Here is a 21,020-nt window from a genome sequence, read left to right as displayed (position 1 = left end):
AAGAAAACTTATCTATAGTAAAAATAAAACAAAACAAATTTACTGAAGGTACACTAAATTTAAAACTCTGGACCACATAGAGGATACATGTTTTACCTTGTTCAAGTACAGTCTTTTAAGCTTCTAAAAAAATGTATAGACAGTACTGTGATTTTTTTTTTTCATTTTAACCAGGAAAAGTCATAGGTTGTATCACTTAAGATTCTTATGCTCTTGTGAAAAAACTAAAGAAAAAAGAGGTCAGCATAAAATTTTGAATATACACTTCTTTGACGAAAGGCACACCTGCATTACAATAAGCCATCTAAACAAAAAAACTGTTTAGCTAACAGTCTAGGTTAGAAATGTTTTAAAAAACTTACCCTTTTATCTATTGGTGTTAATTTAACAAGGCCTTCACTTTTCTTTTTCTCTGAGTTGTGACTGGGAGCATCACAATCATATTCAACTTCTGGTTTAGATAAGTCCCGGCAGAAAGTACAAATCCACTCTCCACTGTTGGGGGATAGAGTATTTCTGAATTCCTTTCCTTTTTTTTTTAAAGTTTATTTTTATTTATTTTGAGAGAGATATAGAGAGCAAGCAGGGGAGGGACAGAGAGAGAGGGAGAAAATACCAAGCAAGCTTTGTGCTATCAATGCAGAGCCTGATGCAGGGCTTGAACTCAGGAACTATGAGGTCATGACCTGAGCCAAAATCAAGAGTCAGATGCTTAACTGACTGAGCCACCCGGGAGCTCCAGGAATTTCTGAATTCCTAATGCATCATTTCTCCCATCACCATCTCACTTTCCCACATCCTCCATACCATCTATGATACAGATTTATTTATTTGGCATGAATTTTTATCACTGAGAATTTACTGCATATCTACTATGTACACAGCACCATGCTGAGAGAGCTTAAGAGCAGAAATATAATACAAGGGCCTAAGTGGTAAATGTTAGGCAAGGAGGCATGAAACACTTACATGAAAGAAACACTTAAAAAAATAAACACACACATTAATTTATGGCTGATGTGAGGCACAACTGTTATTTTCCCCAAAATGATTCATGGAAAAGAAATGTTCTTGGTACTATTCTTGCAACTTTATTATTTAAAAAAATTTTTTTAATGTTTACTTTTGAGAGAGAGAGACAGAGACAACGAGAGAGCAAGCGAGAGCGAAAGAGAGCAAGAGAGAGTGAGTGACCAGGGGAGGAGCAGAGAGAGAGGGAGACACAGACTCTGAAGCAGGCTCCAGGCTCTGAGCTGTCAGCACAGAGCCCAACGAGGGACTCGAACCCACGAACTGTGAGATCATGCATGACCTGAGCCAAAGTGGGATGCTTAACCGACTGAGCCACCCAGGCGCCCCCATTCTTTCAACTTTAAATGTGGAATTAAATTTTAAAAAGTACAGTGTTCCAAGAACTAAAGAGATCAACGCAGTGGCCGCTCTTCCCCATCATCATCAGCAGGAGCAGCATCTCAGAGTTGGTTGGAAAAGGTACTTGAGATATTTATAAATGATACAGCTCAATGCTTGGCAAAAACATGCAGTAACTGTGGCCATTGCTATGCGTAAGGATCACCGTTTTCTATGGTAACCATCTGTAGTAATTCAAAGGACCGTTTTTTTTCCCTTCTTCTTTACAGAGTAGATTTTTGAGAGAAGCGCACGAAATGGGAAGCAGAGTATCAAAGCCCCTATGCTGAAGAATCCATTTGTGTGAAGTGGGTTTTCACTGAAGTTTTTTACAAAGTTACAACGAGCATCAATTATTATTTCTAGTGAAAGAATGTGGGAAAGGGAAGTAAGTACCATCTTACCTTGGAAAATTTGCCAAGGTGGGCACATGACAAGAAAGATGAAACACTTTGGGACACTTCTCACAGCACAGGAGCTCCCCTCCATTCTGACAAACTGCACACCAGTCCTCATTGGGGTCGTCCTCTTTCCTGGTCTCTCCGACATGAACAGGTGACTTCTGGGAGGCATCCGGCCACTCCGACTTTCCATTGGAGGAATTTTCCTGGTGAAGTCCAGGTTGATCTCCTGTGCTATCAGGAGCATCTGACCTTAGCACAGACTCCTCAGAGGTAGAGCTCTGACTACTATTTAAGAGCAGGGAGGTGAGTATGCTCCTTGGATAGTTGGTCTGCAATGGAAAGAAGTTAAGAGTATGTGTTTATTTCTCAAAATTGGCATTCTTCATTAGCACTGCTGCAATTCGGGACAGTAGACTGCTCTCTCATAGGCACCTGGTTACTTCAAAAGAGCCTGTGAATATGTATGAGAACAGAAGAGGTTTACTCTAATAGAGTCCCCAAAGGTAAAGAGGACCTGAATCTCTACCAAAAACTATCATCAAAATAGAAGATCAGCAGGGGTGCCTGAGCAGCTCGGTTGGTTAAGTGTCAGACTCAAGGTTTAGTTCATGAGATCAAGCCCCACGTTGGGCTCTGGGCTAACAGTGCAGATCCTGCTTGGGATTTTCTCTCTCCCTCTCTTTCTGCCCCTCCCCTGCTCTTTCTCTCTCTCTCAAAATAAATAAATATTAAAAAAATTATATCCAGACTCAAAATATGTCTACTGTTGGTTTTTCATTCATAGAAAAGTATTGTGCTTTAATTCTTATAATTAATTTCACTTCTGCAAGAGCTATTAATAACTTTAAGATGAATCTAAATTTTATGTTGGGGCCTGGGATGGTAAAATTTTTAATAACAAAATCTATGATTTCCTTTAAACTTTTAATATTTAAAGTAATAAATGCAAATTTAGTTAAAAGCATCATTACATAATCTCATTCCTCAGAGGCAATTATTTTTAAATTATTTAGCTTTTCTTTTGCTATTTATTTTTAAATAATTTGCTTGTATTGTAATTTCTCAGATTTTCAATTTTAAACATATTTTCAGTCTTAAACGTGGGTATGTATATTCTTTATGATGGAAGATTAGATTTTTCCTTCCTGCCTCTCTACCCACTCCTTACACACATACACACCACTCATGCCACTTTCTTAACGCTTTATGAAGTAAGTATGTATGTATGTATTTATTTGGTACCAGTATAACTTTATGGCCAACATCTATTCCAATTGGTCAGTATCATTGCTGCACTGGGTAAGTGTCCTGAAAAATCAATTTCTGGTTAAATTCATGTTCAGGTTATATCCTGATTATATCTAGTTTTTAGTTAAATTTGTATAATACAGGTGTTTGTTTATACCACTGTAAGTATAAATATTGTTCATCACATAACCACAGAATGTACTATGACTACACTTCCTTTTTTTGTCTTTTTGTTTTTACTGTGATTCAATTCTTCCTTCCTTCCTTCCTTCGTTCCTCTCTCTCCCTCTCCCACCCTTTTCTTTCATCTGCTTACTTTTCTAAATACTATATCTCTAAGTCATTCTCACAGCCTCCAGTAGGGTTATAAAATGCTTCCCAATACTGCCGAACATTTTTTTTTTTTGCTCTTACATATATCCCTACGGAGTCTCCCATCCTCCCTGCTACAGGATGCACCAGGGGAGCTGTTGTACTGGGAAGTACTCTTTGTCTCTCTTCTGGGATCTTATGCCTCCTTTCTTGGTTCATTCCATTTTTGATGAAGCATACTTTCAATTATCTTCTGGAGAATGAGTACATGAGAATTAAAATTTCTCAAACCTTGCATTTATGTCTAAAAATCTTTAATCTTTATGCATGATTGAGAATCTGCCTGGGTGTAGAGTTCTGGCTATGAAATACTTTTGCTCACAATTTTGGTATTTCTCTTTTGTTTCAGATTCAAACATCCATTTTGAGGACTCACTGCCATTATGTCTGATCCTTTGCATAAGGTGTTTTTTCCATCTAGAAGCTTCTAGAATCCTGGTATCCTGAAATTGATGATAATATGAGTCCTGGTTTCATTTAATGTTCTGTTATTTGGGCCCTTTCAATTCAGATGTGCATGCTTTTCAGTTACAGTAAATTTCCTTGTTTTTTTTTTTTTTGCCAATTACCTTCCATGTGTTTTACTCAAATGCCCAACCCCAAATGCCCCTGATTTTTCGAACTCTTCTCCCTATTTTCCATCCATCTTTTTCTTTTAATTTACTGAGAGAGGTCCTCAAACTTTTCAACCTTTAAGTTGACTATTTCCCTGTTTTTAAACATAACATTTTTTTAAAGTTGATTTATTTATTTTGAGAGAGCATGAGTGGGGGAGGGGCAGAGACAGAGAATCCCAACCAGTCGCCAGGCTCAGCACAGAGCCCAACATGGGGCTCAATCCCACGAACCATGAGATTATGAGTGAGCCAAAACCAAGGGTCAGACGCTTAAGTGACTGAACCACCCAGGCGCCCCTCAACATAACATTTTTAACCTCCTATCTGCTAGTTACAAGTTTCTTTCATCCTATCCCCCAAATTGATATAATTACATTTTGAGGCCTAGATTCTTCATCGGATTCTTGTTTCACTATGACCACAGGAAAATCATAATTTTCAGGCGGTCCACTGTTTTCCTGTTTTATTCGGATTGGCTCCAACATGACCACCGGGACTTTGTGTGTGGAATCAGCTCCTGCTGGTTTGCTGGAAGAGCCAGAGCTGTAAGAGAGAGAGAGAGAAAAAACAAAAACATCAAAGAATGCTACCTGAAGTGTCTCAAAACAAAGCATAGCAATAGCTTTTAGAAGTAATTCTGTATAACTTCACAGCAACGGTCACTATGTTCCATTATCACAATCCATGATAAATGACAGTGAGATGCAACCGCTGCCTGCACACAGATGCCTGCACACAGCTTCTTGTATAAAAAACCTTTTACATACTAACCTATGTCATTAGTCGCACTATACTTCTGGAAAGATATTTGAAAAGATTTAAATAAAACCCGACTCATAAGAAAACAGACTTGAATACTCTGAGGCTCTTCAATTGGGCAGTCAGATTTTAATATCTTAGAACTATCTTTCCCACTTCCTTCTCTAGTCAGTGACAAAGAGCACTCTGGGCCCACATTAACGATTTACTGTCACAAAGTGTGAAGACAATTAACTAGAGATATAAACTGTTGGTGTTTGGCTATTTTAAAAAATGTACTGGGACAAAAACCCTTTACGGATACCCACAATGTTCTCATGGGATTAAAGGCAACATTTTTCTCTTGAGAGAATGTATCTTCCATATGATTAGCAAATAAGAACTGGGTTCACTAGGAGAAATCTGTAAGCATAAATAGATGAGCAAAGCAGTAAGCTGGGAGAGAATTTCAACAACTATGAATTTATTTATTTTAAAGCAGACCTAATGTTTGGGCATTAAAAAAGTCAGAGAACATTGAAGTTAGTATAAAGTTATTGTTTCTCTTCCCCCTAAGTTTGTATTTGTACATATCCTATATAGTGCAGTCTGTTATACCTACTTCGTTTCAATTTCTTCCTTGCTATTAGGCTCAAGACAAACATATCATCCCCCCCAATTTTTGTATCTCTAAAGACACAATTATACTTTATTTACTTAACCCATTAATTAGTTTGTTAAATTATAACAATCATTGAAATTTTAATTTAAAAGTTAAAAATAAAGGAAGTCGTTCAAGATGTATTGAGTACCAAGAGCATGTTGAGCCCTGGCAAGATAAATCTAATCAGAGATTTTATACACTAGAGGATAAGGTTAAGTCAGTTTACCTTCCTCGGCTCCCAACACTGGAGGCACTAGGTGAACGTATTGGTGGGTGAACACTAGTCATAGTAACAGGTCCTGGAGAAGAGGAAATCATTCACGTTCATAACATGAGTTAATGATTATGTGTGTCATTTCCTACTGAATATGCTCACTTAGCACTGGAACAAAATGGAATTATATAAAACAATAACCAGTTGTTGGACTCCCAGCCAAGTCTAACCCGGTTAGACTAGCGGAATTAAACCTCAGTACTCCTGGCATTTTGGGCCAGATAATTCTTTGTAGGGGATCTCCGAGCACTGTGGATATTTAGCAGTATCTCTGGCCTCTACTAGTTATTAGATGCCAGTAGTATCTCTCCACATTTCCCACCCAGGGGTGTGACGATCAAAAATGTCTCCAGGGCCGCCTGGGTGGCTCAGGTGGTTAAGCATCTGACTTTGGCTCAGGTCATGATCTCATGGTTCATGAGTTGGAGCCCCACATAGGATTTTCTACTGTCAGCACGGAGCCCACTTTGGATCCTCTGTCCCCCTCTCTGCCCCTCCTCCACTTGTTCTCTCTCTCTCCCCCCTCTCTCAAAAACAAAAAACAAAAAACAAAAACAAACAAAACAAACCTTAAAAAAAAAAAAAAAGTCTCCAAACAGAGTCAAATGTAAAGCAGGGCAAAATCTCAGTGAGGACGCTAGTACTAGTGAAAGCTACAGACGACAACGAAAAGCAGTAGGTGCTGATGTAAAAGCAGTCCAAGACAGAAAGCCACACAGAGACCAATCAATGGAGACACCGAAACAACTATTCTACTAGGCAACGCATTAAGATACTTTGTCCAATGCCTAGCATACATTCAGTTATGCGTAAATGTTAGTCTTAGTAATATTGCCAAAATGGTATCCAGAAATGTACTGTCAAGTTATACTCCCGCCAGCTATGTATCAGAGTACTTCTCTTATCACATTCTTAGCAATGAGTATTTTCACTATTTAAGTTTTTGCTAATTTAACAGTTAGAAATTATATCTTATTTTGATATTTATAATGACTACTAGTGACATTGAAACCCCCCAAGTTACTGGCTATTTGTATTTCCTCTTTAGGGAATTATCTAGTCAAGTCCTTTGGCAATTCTGAGTATTTTCCTTAATCATTTATACAAACTTGTTATATAATTAAACAGTTTCTATGCCATATTTGTCAACAGTGTTCTTCCATTTTGTTTGTATGTGTTTTAAATAAGCATCTCCTGGGGCGCCTGGGTGGCACAGTCGGTTAAGCGTCCGACTTCAGCCAGGTCACGATCTCGCGGTCTGTGAGTTCGAGCCCCGCGTCAGGCTCTGGGCTGATGGCTCGGAGCCTGGAGCCTGTTTCCGATTCTGTGTCTCCCTCTCTCTCTGCCCCTCCCCTGTTCATGCTCTGTCTCTCTCTGTCCCAAAAATAAATAAAAAACGTTGAAAAAAAAAATTAAAAAAAAAAAAAAAAAAAAAAAATAAGCATCTCCTTTTAAACTGTGTAACTGTCTTATGTTTGTGTGACTGGTGAACCTTCAGAAATTCTCCTCTCTCCATATTTTGTTCTAAGGCACCTATTTTGCCAACCTCTGTGAGTAGTATTAGGTAGTATTAGGTAAACAGGATTAGGGAGAGTGCTTCTCTCTTAAAGGAAATGAGTAGGTATGTTAAAAATTCTTAAACATCAATTACACGCACACACACACACACACACACACACACACACCCCACCAAAGAAGAGACTGACACTGATAAATTTTGACCCTAGGCAACTTACATCCAAAAAGATACCATATCACAGGAAAACTTATCAAAAAGAGTAAGTATAATACTAATTTCCTCCTAGGAATGCTCTAATGCCTATAAGTTTTGTTGAAATTAAAAAGGTACAGAGGTTTAAACTTTGCTTCCCACCTTGAAAGTAGACTAAATTTAAACAGTGCCCAAAACTCAGACTCATTTTAATCATCCGAGAAAAGGGTGGAGGGCAGAGGTGAGGGATGAGGGTAATTACTAGTAAAAAAAAAAAAAAAAAAAAAAAAAAAAAAGGGAAAACACCCCAAAGTCAAAGGAAGCTCACTTTACCTGCAAGGCCTGGAGATGGCACGGATGAGTTTGGTGACTGGACGGTTCTGTTTGAGGGTGGTCTTGGCTGGCCATGATCTATACTGGTATCTTTCCTCACAATATTGTCCAGCATAATAGTACTTGAACAGTCAATCTTATAAGAAACGAAATTATTTCACCAAATCCCGACTTTGCAAGTTAAAAGCTACTTTAAATTTAAAAGAAAACTTTAATAGTTTAATTCCTATCAAGTAATGAAGTATATAAATATCATATTTAAGAAGTTCTGATGTATATTTTCCCTATAAACAATCTTGAAAAAAGCTTTTATTCATCTTAATGGTCCATCTTAGTAAATATACTGAAGACATACTATTTCAGAAGCTATGAGGAAAGAGAAAGGAGTATCATGTATCATTCACACCCTTAAAAACTCAAACAAAAAAATATATAACTTATTTAAAAATAACAAAAACTACCCCCCCCCCAAAAAAAATAGCGCAGTTTTACATTTTTGCAAGTTTCTTTAGTGTCTGGCTTAATTAAGAGCCAAAAGGATTCTTTTATGTGCATAAGAACATAAGCACATTGTGATGTGTGGTTCTGAAGAATATGAAGAAAATCTGGCCTTACACAGGAAGGACCTTGTGTAGTATCCTCTGAAAGGGTGGTCACTGATTCACACCGCTGAGAACTCGTCTCTGGTATGCACTACGTAGATGAAATAAGCCCACACATAGCATATTTCTAGAACACTAATCTCACCTAAGTACATTACTATTATTTCATAGGGGAAAATGGGTCCTTTAAAGATTCTTGCTTTAATGTAACAGGTATACAGGTAACACTTCTTTCCCAACTGATCACTCAGCTAAAATAATGCTACACTTCTACTAAATAAGACTTTAATTCTTTATTTTATTTTTAATGTAATTTATTGTCAAATTGGCTTATATACAACACCCAGTGCTCATCCCAACCAGTGCTCTCCTCAATGCCCATCACCCATTTTCCCTCCCATGCCGTAACCCCTGTCCACCCTCAGTTTGTTCTCTGTATTTAAGAGTCTCTTGTGGTTTGCCTCCATCCCCCTCTGTTTCTATTTTCTCCCTTCCTTCTCCCATGGTCTTCTGTTAAGCGCCAAGTAGTATTCCATGGTATATATAAACCACATCTTCTTTATGGAAAGACTTTAATTCTTTAGATGCAAATACTTTTCATGCTTAAATAGACCATTTATTTCTCGAAAATGTCTTTGTGATTAAAATCAAGTTCAATTCTCTAACATAGTTCCAGCCTTTCTGAACTAGGATTCTATAAGAGACTTAATTCCTACTGTCCTAGGGCACAGATTGTTTATGATGAATCTACTTTTCCTTCTCCATCTAGAATGGTGCTACTTATGAACCATCTTTGGGGGGACTGAGAAAACGGTCACTCAAATCAGCTTCTTTATTCTATGGTTCAGCTGAAGAATTTCAGTTGAGCAAGGCTGGTAGACAAAGGTTCACCTGTATCTGAGGACTGCAGAGAAAAGGCCAGAAGGACGATTTGTGCTTTCTGTGGGTCCTCTTCAGGGGAGGGGGAAAGTACACAGGGTCATTTATGTTTAATAACCTTTTGGCAATACCTTGGCCAATACTTTTCAGAGTGTAAAATGTACTGGAATGTGAGTGGATCTATTGAATCTTAACGTAAGGAAAGTTATTTACACTGTGAGTTAATCCTAAAAGCTAAAGTAAAATTATAGGAATGAGACAAAATTAGTTTTCCCATATATTACCTACGAATGAAAAATACATGTCCTTTACCCATTTAAAGTATATGCAATTATTTAAAAAAATGAAATAACTCTGGTAAGGTTAATGATGCAACTAAATAATTGATCTCAGTAACCTGAAAAACCAACTAAATAATGAAAATAAAAAATTTATTTTACCATCTGACCAGATGTTTCTTAAAAGTTTTAATGTTTGTGTCACAATTCTATAACCTTGTAGGATAAGGAAAGGTAAAACAAATATCAACTTATATGGAGATCTATCTATAGGATATTTTACTTTCTGCCTTCGGAAAAGATTTTTTAGAAAGTCATATTGGTAAAGTTAGTGAGTAAATGTATTTAATTTAAATATAAAATAAACCAGAGCTAATCTTGCACTGGCCAGTATAATCTGGGAGAAAATGTTTTCATTTCCATTGTTAAACTTGTCTCTATCTCTTCTGATGTTTTAAATCCCAGCCTCCCCAGCCCGCCGTATCCTTATTCTAATACAGCACATTCCAACATTCACCTTTCCAGTACCTCTTTCCCAGGTCCTTACTTCCCAGCTTTCCCAGCTTAGATTCCAGAGTCCATCACTATAATCATTAATTTATAACATGTTTAACATCAGTGCCATGAAAGATGTCCTCTATATACGTTTAAGGGCTTATCTTTTTATTTTTCCTGCTGTTTTATTTCTAAAGAAGAAAAATAATTTCTAAAACCCAACACACAACCTATCATCTGACTAACTCAAGCCTTTTACCAGGTAAATTCACTTGAAATTTTCGAAACATTCTTAGTATAAATGTTATGTATACTTACATCTGGAAGAGAAGGAAGATTATAAGAGCCTCCCACTGGTGAGCTCAAATCAATCATAGGTGAGCCGAAAGCCTTTGCATCATATCCTGCTGCACTCGTAATGGTAGGACTAGAAGGAGTAGAGGATGTGCTGCTGGCGGTTGATGGGGCAGCCTGCCCGCTGCTGATCTGCCACTGTAGTAGCAACAAAGGAGGAAGGGGGTCTATTAGCAGGCCAAAGCATAACATGTCCTACTAATCTCTGTTCCTTTGTTACAAAACAAAGTAGAAGACACATTCTGCTATCTGAATTCAACTATAATTTGAATGGAAAGCAAGGAGGGACAGGTATGTATAATTTTCATTAATCCTGTCCAAAAATAAAAAATAAAAAGCAGATATATATCTATATATCTATATCTATATCTATATCTATATCTATATCTATATCTATATCTATATCTATATCTATATCTATATCTATATCTATCTAACCAGAAAACAGTTGGCATGTATCAGAAAACCACAACATCCAATCCTGAAAAGCTAACACATAGGGGGTGGGCGGGAACATAAGCACATAGCAACTTCAAGGTAAAGATGGAGGGCTAAAAAGATATATTTTCTTCTGTCCCCACCTGAGACACTTGAAACTAAATAACAGTTTGCACATATTGCAGAACCCCTAAGAGCTTGGAAATTAAAAGCATGAGAGGTAAAGCTGGGGCTGAAAACAGGATGATCTGCTGAGAGTTTGTTTGAAAAGCACCGAGGCTCATGTTCCTTTCCCACTTTACTGTAGTTACCCCAAGATAACACAGACTTCCTGCATTTCCACAGATGAAGGCTGGGAGTTTATTCCCTAAAATAGAGAAAACTGTGTTTTTGGATTGAAGGGCACCAGGTTCACCTGAAGGCAGAGACGTACTGCCCTGAAAATGAAGATTATGAAGCCACACTGACACTGAATGCTGAGCTTCCCTCCCCCACCCCCAACTCTGCCACTGGCCCCCACCAATCTGCTTACCCAAGCTGGCTTCAAGGTGCAGCCAGGCCCTGAATTTTAGGCAGACGACAGAAAGACGCTTTGGGAACTGGACCAGTCTAAGAAGTACAACTTAAAGATTGTGATACTAAGAATTCTCCCAATAAATCTACCTCGTAGCCTTAAAACTAGAGTGAAACCTCAAACATCAAACATTAGCTCTAGACCCAGGCTTGCGGGATTTTTTTTTAACACTCATTTCTTATATACGAATAGGTAATTAAACATAAACAACTGAGGAAACTCTTATCATTTATGTTAAAGGCTGAGATAAACACACTAAGATAATACCAAAATACTAGGAATGAGAAGAGATGAACCATGCTGCTCTCCACAATTTACTTCAAAGCCTATGAAAAAATAAGACTTGACTGATATATGGAAGAATAAATGGCTATATGATTAGTAAGTGAGAAGGCAAATGGAACAATTAGTCCCCAACACAACTCTTGAAGCTGTTGTGTTTGAAAATTTTTGTAATAAAATATAGGGGAAAAGGAAAGCAACTGAGGTATCTCAGGACTATACAAGGGGGAAAATATCCCCAAATACAACAATATATGGACTACATTATACAGACTGATAGTGTGACAGGCATTCCAATTTTGAAAAATCTAATTTGTATTCCTCACTGAAAACACTGTATAAAGAAACCTGTGAATGTCATCTTTACCACCTACCTACCCCTCACGTCCATCCATCTCTCCCTGTGCCCTCTGCCAACTTCCCTCCTCCAGAATAATCATAGTTATGGACGATGTATATCTTTCCAGGGTTTATTTTTTTAAAAAACCCCTCCCCACCCCCCACCCCCCACACAACCAGAAAAATGAGATAATACCCTACAAAAATTCTATGTTTTTTTTCCATATAACATCATCTATAGATTACTGCATTTTCTCAATTGCGGAACATATTCCCCTGTGCAAGTGTACTATAATTTGTTAATTTAATCTGTTGATTAAATTTATTATCTATATTATCTCCTAGTTTATTCATTTATTCATTCATGTTTAGATTTTTGACCAGGAAACATTTTAAATATATATATTTTTAATGTTTATTTTTGAGACAGAGACAGAGTGTGAGCGGGGTAGGGGCAGAGAGACACACACAGAATTTGAAGCAGGCTCCAGGCTCTGAGCTGTCAGTACAGAGCCCTATGTGGGGCTCAAACTCACAAGCAAGGAGATCATGCCCCCGAGGCGAAGTCAGAAGCTCAACCAATTGAGACACCCAGGCGCCTGGGACCAGGAAACATTTTTTTTTTTCCAATATATGAAATTTATTGTCAAATTGGTTTCCACACAACACCCAGTGCTCATCCTAAAAGGTGCCCTCCTCAATACCCATCACCCACCCTCTCCTCCCTCCCACCGCCCATCAACCCTCAGTTTGTTCTCAGTTTTTAAGAGTCTCTTATGCCTTTGGCTCCCTCCCTCTCTAACCTCTTTTTTTTTTTCCTTCCCCTCCCCCATGGGTTTCTGTTAAGTTTCTCAGGATCCACATAAGAGTGAAAACATATGGTATCTGTCTTTCTCTGTATGGCTTATTTCACATAGCATAACACTCTCCAGTTCCATCCACGTTGCTACAAAGAGCCATATTTCATTCTTTCTCATTGCCACATAGTATTCCATTGTGTATATAAACCACATCTTCTTTATCCATTCGTCAGTTGATGGACATTTAGGCTCTTTCCATAATTTGGCTATTGTTGAGAGTGCTGCTATAAACATTGGGGTACAAGTGCCCCTATGCATCAGTACTCCTGTATCCCTTGGGTAAATTCCTAGCAGTGCTCCTGCTGGGTCATAGGGTATGTCTATTTTTAATTTTTTGAGGAACCTCCACACTGTTTTCCAGAGCAGCTGCACCAGTTTGCATTCCCACCAGCAGTGCAAGAGGGTTCCTGTTTCTCCACATCCTCTCCAGCATCTATAGTCTCCTGATTTGTTCATTTTGGCCACTCTGACTGGCGTGAGATCTGAGTGTGGTTTTGATTTGTATTTCCCTGATGAGGAGCGACGTTGAGCATCTTTTCATGTGCCTGTTGGCCATCCGGATGTCTTCTTTAGAGAAGTGTCTATTCATGTTTTCTGCCCATTTCTTCATGGATTGTTTTTCGGGTGTGGAGTTTGGCGAGCTCTTTATAGATTTTGGATACTAGCCCTTTGTATGATATGTCATTTGCAAATACCTTTTCCCATTCTGTTGGTTGCCTTTTAGTTTTGGTGACTGTTTCCTTTGCTGTGCAGAAGCTTTTTATCTTCATAAGGTCCCAGTGGTTCATTTTTGCTTTTAATTCCCTTGCCTTTGGGGATGTGTCAAGTAAGAGATTGCTACGGCTGAGGTCAGAGAGGTCTTTTCCTGCTTTCTCCTCTAGGGTTTTGATGGTTTCCTGTCTCACATTCAGGTCCTTTATCCATTTTGAGTTTATTTTTGTGAATGGTGTGAGAAAGTGGTCTAGTTTCAACCTTCTGCATGTTGCTGTCCAGTTCTCCCAGCACCATTTGTTAAAGAGACTGTCTTTTTTCCATTGGATGTTCTTTCCTGCTTTGTCAAAGATGAGTTGGCCACACGTTTGTGGCTCTAGTTCTGGGGTTTCTATTCTATTCCATTGGTCTATGTGTCTGTTTTTGTGCCAATAACATGCTGTCTTGATGATGACAGCTTTGTAGTAGAGGCTAAAGTCTGGGATTGTGATGCCTCCTGCTTTGGTCTTCTTCAAAATTACTTTGGCTATTCGGGGCCTTTTGTGTTCCACATGCATTTTAGGATTGCTTGTTCTAGCTTTGAGAAGAATGCTGGTGCAATTTTGATTGATATTGCATTGAATATGTAGATAGCTTTGGGTAGTATTGACATTTTGACAATATTTATTCTTCCAACCCATGAGCACGGAATGTTTTTCCATTTCTTTATGTCTTCTTCAACTTCCTTCATAAGCTTTCTATAGTTTTCAGCATACAGATCTTTTACATCTTTGGTTAGATTTATTCCTAGGTATTTTATGCTTCTTGGTGCAATTGTGAATGGGATCAGTTTCTTTATTTGTCTTTCTGTTGCTTCATTACTAGTGTATAGAATGCAACTGATTTCTGTACATTGATTTTGTATCCTGCGACTTTGCTGAATTCATGTATCAGTTCTAGCAGACTTTTGGTGGAGTCTATCGGGTTTTCCATGTATAATATCATGTCATCTTCAAAAAGTGAAAGCTTGACTTCCTCTTTGCCAATTTTGATGCCTTTGATTTCCTTTTGTTGTCTGATTGCTGATGCTAGAACTTCCAACACTATGTTAAACAACAGCGGTGAGAGTGGACATCCCTGTCGTGTTCCTGATCTTAGGGAAAAAGCGCTCAGTTTTTCCCCATTGAGGATGATGTTAGCTGTGGGCTTTTCATAAATGGCTTTTATGATGTTTAAGTATGTTCCTTCTATCCCGACTTTCTCAAGGGTTTTTATTAAAAAGGATGCTGAATTTTGTCAAAGGCCTTTTCTGCATCGATTGACAGGATCATACGGTTCTTTTCTTTTCTTTTCTTTTATTAATGTGATGTATCATGTTGATTGATTTGTGAATGTTGAACCAGCCCTGCATCCCAGGGATGAATCCCGCTTGATCATGGTGAATAATTTTTTTTATATGCTGTTGAATTCGATTTGCTAGTATCTTGTTGAGAATTTTTGCATCCATATTCATCAGGGATATTGGCCTGTAGTTCTCTTTTTTTACTGGGTCTCTGTCTGGTTTAGGAATCAAAGTAATACTGGCTTCATTGAATGAGTCTGGAAGTTTTCCTTCCCTTTCTATTTTTTGGAATGGCTTGAGAAGGATAGGTATTATCTCTGCTTTAAACGTCTGGTAGAACTCCCCTGGGAAGCCATCTGGTCCTGGACTCTTATTTGTTGGGAGATTTTTGATAACTGATTCAATTTCCTCGCTGCTTATAGGTCTGTTCAAGCTTTCTATTTCCTCCTGATTGAGTTTTGGAAGTGTGTGGTTGTTTAGGAATTTGTCCATTTCTTCCAAGTTTTCCAGTTTGTTGGCATATAATTTATCATAGTATTCCCTGATAATTGCTTGTATTTCTGAGGGATTGGTTGTAATAATTCCATTTTCATTCATGATTTTATCTATTTGGGTCATCTCTCTTTTGTTTTTGAGAAGCCTGGCTAGGGGTTTATCAATTTTGTTTGTATTTTCAAAAAACCAACTCTTGGTTTCATTGATCTGCTCTACTGTTTTTTTTGTTTTTTTTTTTTAGATCCTATATTGTTTATTTCTGCTCTGATCTTTATTATTTCTCTTCTTCTGCTGGGTTTAGGCTGTCTTTGCTGTTCTGCTTCTATTTCCTTTAGGTGTGCTGTTAGATTTTGTATTTGGGATTTTTCTTGTTTCTTGAGATAGGCCTGGATTGCAATGTATTTTCCTCTCAGAACTGCCTTCGCTGCATCCCAAAGCGTTTGGATTGTTGTATTTTCATTTTCGTTTGTTTCTACATATTTTTTAATTTCTTCCCTAATTGCCTGGTTGACCCATTCATTCTTTAGTAGGGTGTTCTTTAACCTCCATGCCTTTGGAGGTTTTCCAGACTTTTTCCTGTGGTTGATTTCAAGCTTCATAGCATTGTGGTCTGAAAGTATGCATGGTATGATCTCAATTCTTGTATACTTATGAAGGGCTGTTTTGTGACCCAGTATGTGATCTATCTTGGAGAATGTTCCATGTGTACTCAAGAAGAAAGTATATTCTGTTGCTTTGGGATGCAGAGTTCTAAATATATCTGTCAAGTCCATCTGATCCAACGTATCATTCAGGGCCCTTGTTTCTTATTGACCGTGTGTCTAGATGATCTATCCATTGTTCTAAGTGGGGTATTAAAGTCCCCTGCAATTACCACATTCTTATCAATAAGGTTGCTTATGTTTGTGAGTAATTGTTTTATATATTTGGGGGCTTCCGTATTCGATGCATAGACATTTATTATTGTTAGCTCTTCCTGATGGATAGACCCTGTAATTATTATATAATGCCCTTCTTCATCTCTTGTTACAGCCTTTAATTTAAAGTCTAGTTTGTCTGATATAAGTATGGCTACTCCAGCTCTCTTTTGACTTCCAGTAGCATGATAAATAGTTCTCCATCCCCTCACTTTCAATCTGAAGGTGTCCTCAGGTCTAAAATGAGTCTCTTGTAGTCAGCAAATAGATGGGTCTTGTTTTTTTTTTATCCATTCTGATACCTATGTCTTTTTGTTGGCGCATTTAGTCCGTTTATGTTCAGTGTTATTATAGAAAGATATGGGTTTAGAGTCATTGTCATGTCTGTAGGTTTCATGCTTGTAGCGGTGTCTCTGGTACTTTGTCTCACAGGATCCCCCTGAGGATCTCTTGTAGGCCTGGTTTAGTGGTGATGAATTCCTTCAGTTTTTGTTTGGGAAGACCTTTATCTCTCCTTCTATTCTAAATGACAGATTTGCTGGATAAAGGACTCTCGGCTGCCTATTTTTTTCTGTTCATCACATTGAAGATTTCTTGCCATTCCTTTCCAGCCTGCCAAGTTTCAGTAGAGAGATCAGTCACGAGTCTTATAGGTCTCCCTTTATATGTGAGGGCACGTTTATCTCTAGCTGCTTTCAGAATTTTCTCTCTATCCTTGTATTTTGCCAGTTTCACTATGATAACGTTGTGCAGAAGATCGATTCAAGTTATGTCTGAAGGGAGTTCTCTGTGCCTCTTGGATTTCAATGCCTTTTTCCTTCCCCAGATCAGGGAAGTTCTCAGCTATTATTTCTTCAAGTACACCTTCAGCACCTTTCCCTCTCTCTTCCTCCTCTGGAATACCAATTATGCATATATTATTTCTCTTTAGTGCATCACTTAGTTCTCTAATTTTCCCCTCATACTCCTGGATTTTTTTATCTCTCTTTTTCACAGCTTCTTCTTTTTCCATAATTTTATCTCCTAGTTCACCGATTCTCTCCTCTGCCTCTTCAATCCGAGCTGTGGTCGTCTCCATTTTATTTTGCAGCTCATTTATAGCATTTTTTAGCTCCTCCAGGCTGTTCCTTAGTCCCTTGATCTCTGTAGCAATAGAGTCTCTGCTGTCCTCTATACTGTTTTCAAGCCCAGCGATTAATTTTACGACTATTATTCTAAATTCACTTTCCGTTATATTGTTTAAATCGTTTTTGATCAGTTCGTTAGCTGTTGCTATTTCCTGGAGATTCTTTTTGAGGGGAATTCTTCCATTTTGTCATTTTGGATAGTCCCTGGAATGGTGCGGGACTGCAGGGCACTTCCCCTGTGCTGTCTTGAATAACATGCGTTGGTGGGTGGGGCCACAGTCAGACCTGATGTCTGCCCCCAGCCCACCGCTGGGGCCACAGTCATACTGGTGTGTACCTCCTCTTCCCCTCTCCTAGGGGCAGGATTCACTATGGGGTGGCGTGGCCCATCTGGGCTACTTGCACACTGCCAGGCTTGTGGTGCTGGGGGTCTGGCGTATTAGCTGGGGTGGGTAGGCAAGGTGCACAGGGCGGGAGGGGCAGGCTCAGTTTGCTTTTCCTTTGGTGATCCGATTCAGGAGGGGCCCTGCAGCATCGGGAGTGAGTCAGACCCGCTGCTGGAGGGACGGATCCACAGAAGCACAGCCTTGGGTGTTTGCGCAGTGCAAGCAAGTTCCCTGACAGGAACTGCTTCCCTTTGGGATTTTGGCTGGGGGATGGGCAAGGGAGATGGCGTTGGCGAGCGCCTTTGTTCCCCGCCAAGCTGAGCTCTGTCATCTGGGGTTCAACAACTCTCCCTCCTGTTGTCCTCCAGCCCTCCTGCTCTCCGAGCAGAGCTGTTAGCTTATAACCTTCCAGATGTTAAGTCCCGCTTGCTGTCAGAACACACTCCGTCCGGCCCCTCTGCTTTTGCAAGCCAGACTTGGGGGCTCTGCTTTGCCGGCGGGCTGCCCCTGGCTCCCTCCCGCTGGTCCGTGTAGCACACACTGCCTCTCCACCTTTCCTACCCTCTTCCGTGGGCCTCTTGTCTGCACTTGGCTCCAGAGAATCCGTTCTGCTAGTCTTCTGGTGGTTTCCTGGGTTATTCAGGCAGGTGTAGGTGGAATCTAAGTGATCAGCAGGAGGTGGTGAGCCCAGCGTCCTCCTACAGCATCATCTTCCCTAACCTCTTCTCCAGGAAACATTTTAAAAACATCCTTAGAGTGTATATCTACACATTAAAAATGACAACTGGAGAAGAGGGGCAGGGCGCCTGGTAGCTCAGTTGGTTAAGCGTCCGACTTCGGCTCAGGTCATGATCTCATGGTTCGTGGGTCAAGCCCCACATCAGGGTCTGTGCTGACAGCTCAGAGCCTGGAGCCTGCTTCAGATTCTGTGTCTCCCTCTCTCTCTGCCCCTCCCCTCCTTGCTCTCTGTCCATCTCTCTTTCAAGAATAAAAAAACATTAAAAAAAAAAAAAAAAACAACTGGGGAAGAGGGAAGGTACACGTTTGTGCACACAGAATGTGCTAGGTGCTTCTGTACACATTAGCAGTCTCAGCACAACTCTGCAAGGGATTCAATATATAGCTGGGGCAAATGACATTTAAAAGATTAAACTTGCACAAGGTCACAAAACTCTTAGGAAAGTAAACAGGACTTAAGGCTACAATGCAGCTTGGGTCCTTTTCACCTCTCTCTACCAATGAAGCAGAGAAAGAAATGACTTATTTAAAAGCGTTTTTATTAAAATATTATGAAAATTCTGTGCTATTAAAGCAAAGCTAAACTAATTATAACCACACACAAACACACAGCACATGTACTTTTTGAATAGAATTTTCACATCATTTGATTAAACGAATGTCAGAGAATTATAGAAACCACATCATATTCCTTATTTTGGTCTTGGCAAAAATATGAAACTGAAATCAGCCTACAAGTATTAAGCTGGAAACAGTGTTGACACAAGTGCTTGAAGACAGAGAACTTTGATAAATATAACAAAAGAGTGTCTTATCTAGAAAATATTTTTACCTGAAGACCTTAAGAATATAAATATTAAATCCTATTGGATTTAATATAGAACCTTAAAACATTCAATTTCATCAGATGTATAGGTACTCCATATTAAAACTATCAGTTTCTTTCTAAGTCTCCTTCAAACAATTTAAAGATTTCTCTTTTGCAGAATATAACCTGTATTTGTTAGAATTCTTCTGTCTTAGTAAATGTAATGAACTCAGCTAAAAGCTGCACCTATGAGTATTGCCAAAAGTCATACCTACGACTCACTGATTATTCTGGGTCTTTAATCCAACTTAAGTGGATTTCTCTTGTTAATTATAAATCAGGACCCATTCTCTTAGCTTTGTCTCTATGTCTGTAATAAACTTGGTAACTCACATTTATTAAAAACAAAAAAACTTGCTCTTCATAACCATTGCTTTATTTATAAATTCAACATGATCTGAAAGCAGAGAAGCAGAACAAGAAGCTGAAGAGAGTAAATATATATACCTGTTTTATAGCTTGTTGAGCCAAAAAAGCCATCTGTAGCGGGTTGGGCTTTAATGCTTGTCGCGGCATGTTCTGGTTCGGTGGGTATCTCAGCTGTTGAGGATGTGGAGGAAGAACTGGTCCATTGGGTTTGGGGCTGTGATTTTGGAAATTTATCAAACGTGGAGGGGGTTGCTGGAAAAAAGAAATTAAACCATTTTAGTGACGGTCATCTCCTGAAAGACAAATTACAGAGAAGTCTGTAACTTTCAAAGAAAGACAGCAACTCTGTCACAGACGAACAACTTATTAATACTACAACAAGGGTGTGGGGGAAGGAGGCAGCCTTCCAGAATGTGTAAAGCTATGTGAAAAGGGGTTTCATTAGGAAAGAGCCGTGGGACAGGGGTTTCCAACTTTAAGTAGGTTATAATAGGACTGGATGTAGGCCATGTTAGGAAGTAGGGAAAATTTGTGTTAAGTATCCTTCTAAGTCCCTGATTTGCCCTCTTCAGACATCCTAAAATAATATGGTGGTTGAATACTAATCGCTAACATTTACTGAGCAGTCGTTACATGCCAGGCACTGCTTTCAGAGATTTCTGTGAGAGAACTCATTTAATCTTCACAACACTCTTATGAGGTAGGGACTCTTTATTTTACAGAAAAGGAAATCAGGGTATAGAGAATTTAAATAACCTATCCAAGATTAACAAAGTTAGTAAAAGATGAAGCTGGAACTTGAACTTAAGCACTCTAGCTCCAAACTCTTAACTGACAAATCATGAATAGTGAAAACTGTTAATATTTGAAAACTGGGACACCTGGGTGGCTCAGTCAGTTAAGGGTCCAACTTTGGCTCAGGTCATGATCTCACGTTTTGTGGGTGCGAGCCCCGTGTCGGGCTCTGTGCTGACCGCTCAGAGCCTAGAGCCTGCTTCAGATTCTATGTCTCTCTCTCTCTCTCTCTCTCTGTCTCTGTCTCCCTGCCCCTCCCTTGCTCACACTCTGTCTCTCTCTAAAATAAACATTAAAAAAAAAAAAAAAAAGGAATTAGTGAGTTTTAGATCTGAGGTCAAACCATATGCCATGCATTGTGATTACCATTTTACATGTGTTACTTCATTATGTCATTTGTAAAATGAGGACACCGAACATT

General features: G+C 39.0%; 1 protein-coding gene across 3 annotated transcripts in view; it reads right to left on the bottom strand.

Annotated features, from left to right (window-relative positions):
* TRIM24 (tripartite motif containing 24) overlaps window positions 1–21,020 on the bottom strand; it is a 122,734-nt gene that overhangs the window by 3,038 nt on the left and 98,676 nt on the right. For all 3 annotated transcript variants that reach the window (XM_042925896.1, XM_042925903.1, XM_042925913.1), the window contains exons 10-16: window positions 19,883–20,056; window positions 10,344–10,517; window positions 7,772–7,907; window positions 5,680–5,752; window positions 4,426–4,594; window positions 1,815–2,143; window positions 363–495 (exon numbers count right to left, since the gene is read on the bottom strand). In XM_042925896.1, the coding sequence (XP_042781830.1) occupies window positions 363–495; window positions 1,815–2,143; window positions 4,426–4,594; window positions 5,680–5,752; window positions 7,772–7,907; window positions 10,344–10,517; window positions 19,883–20,056 (1,188 nt within the window). The remainder of the gene's footprint in view (window positions 1–362; window positions 496–1,814; window positions 2,144–4,425; window positions 4,595–5,679; window positions 5,753–7,771; window positions 7,908–10,343; window positions 10,518–19,882; window positions 20,057–21,020) is intronic.

This window comes from Panthera leo, chromosome A2 (genome assembly GCF_018350215.1).
Source record: "Panthera leo isolate Ple1 chromosome A2, P.leo_Ple1_pat1.1, whole genome shotgun sequence".
Lineage (NCBI taxonomy): Eukaryota > Metazoa > Chordata > Mammalia > Carnivora > Felidae > Panthera > Panthera leo.
The sequence above is the reverse complement of the archived record's forward strand: the minus strand, read 5'-3'. Positions and strand labels throughout refer to the sequence as shown.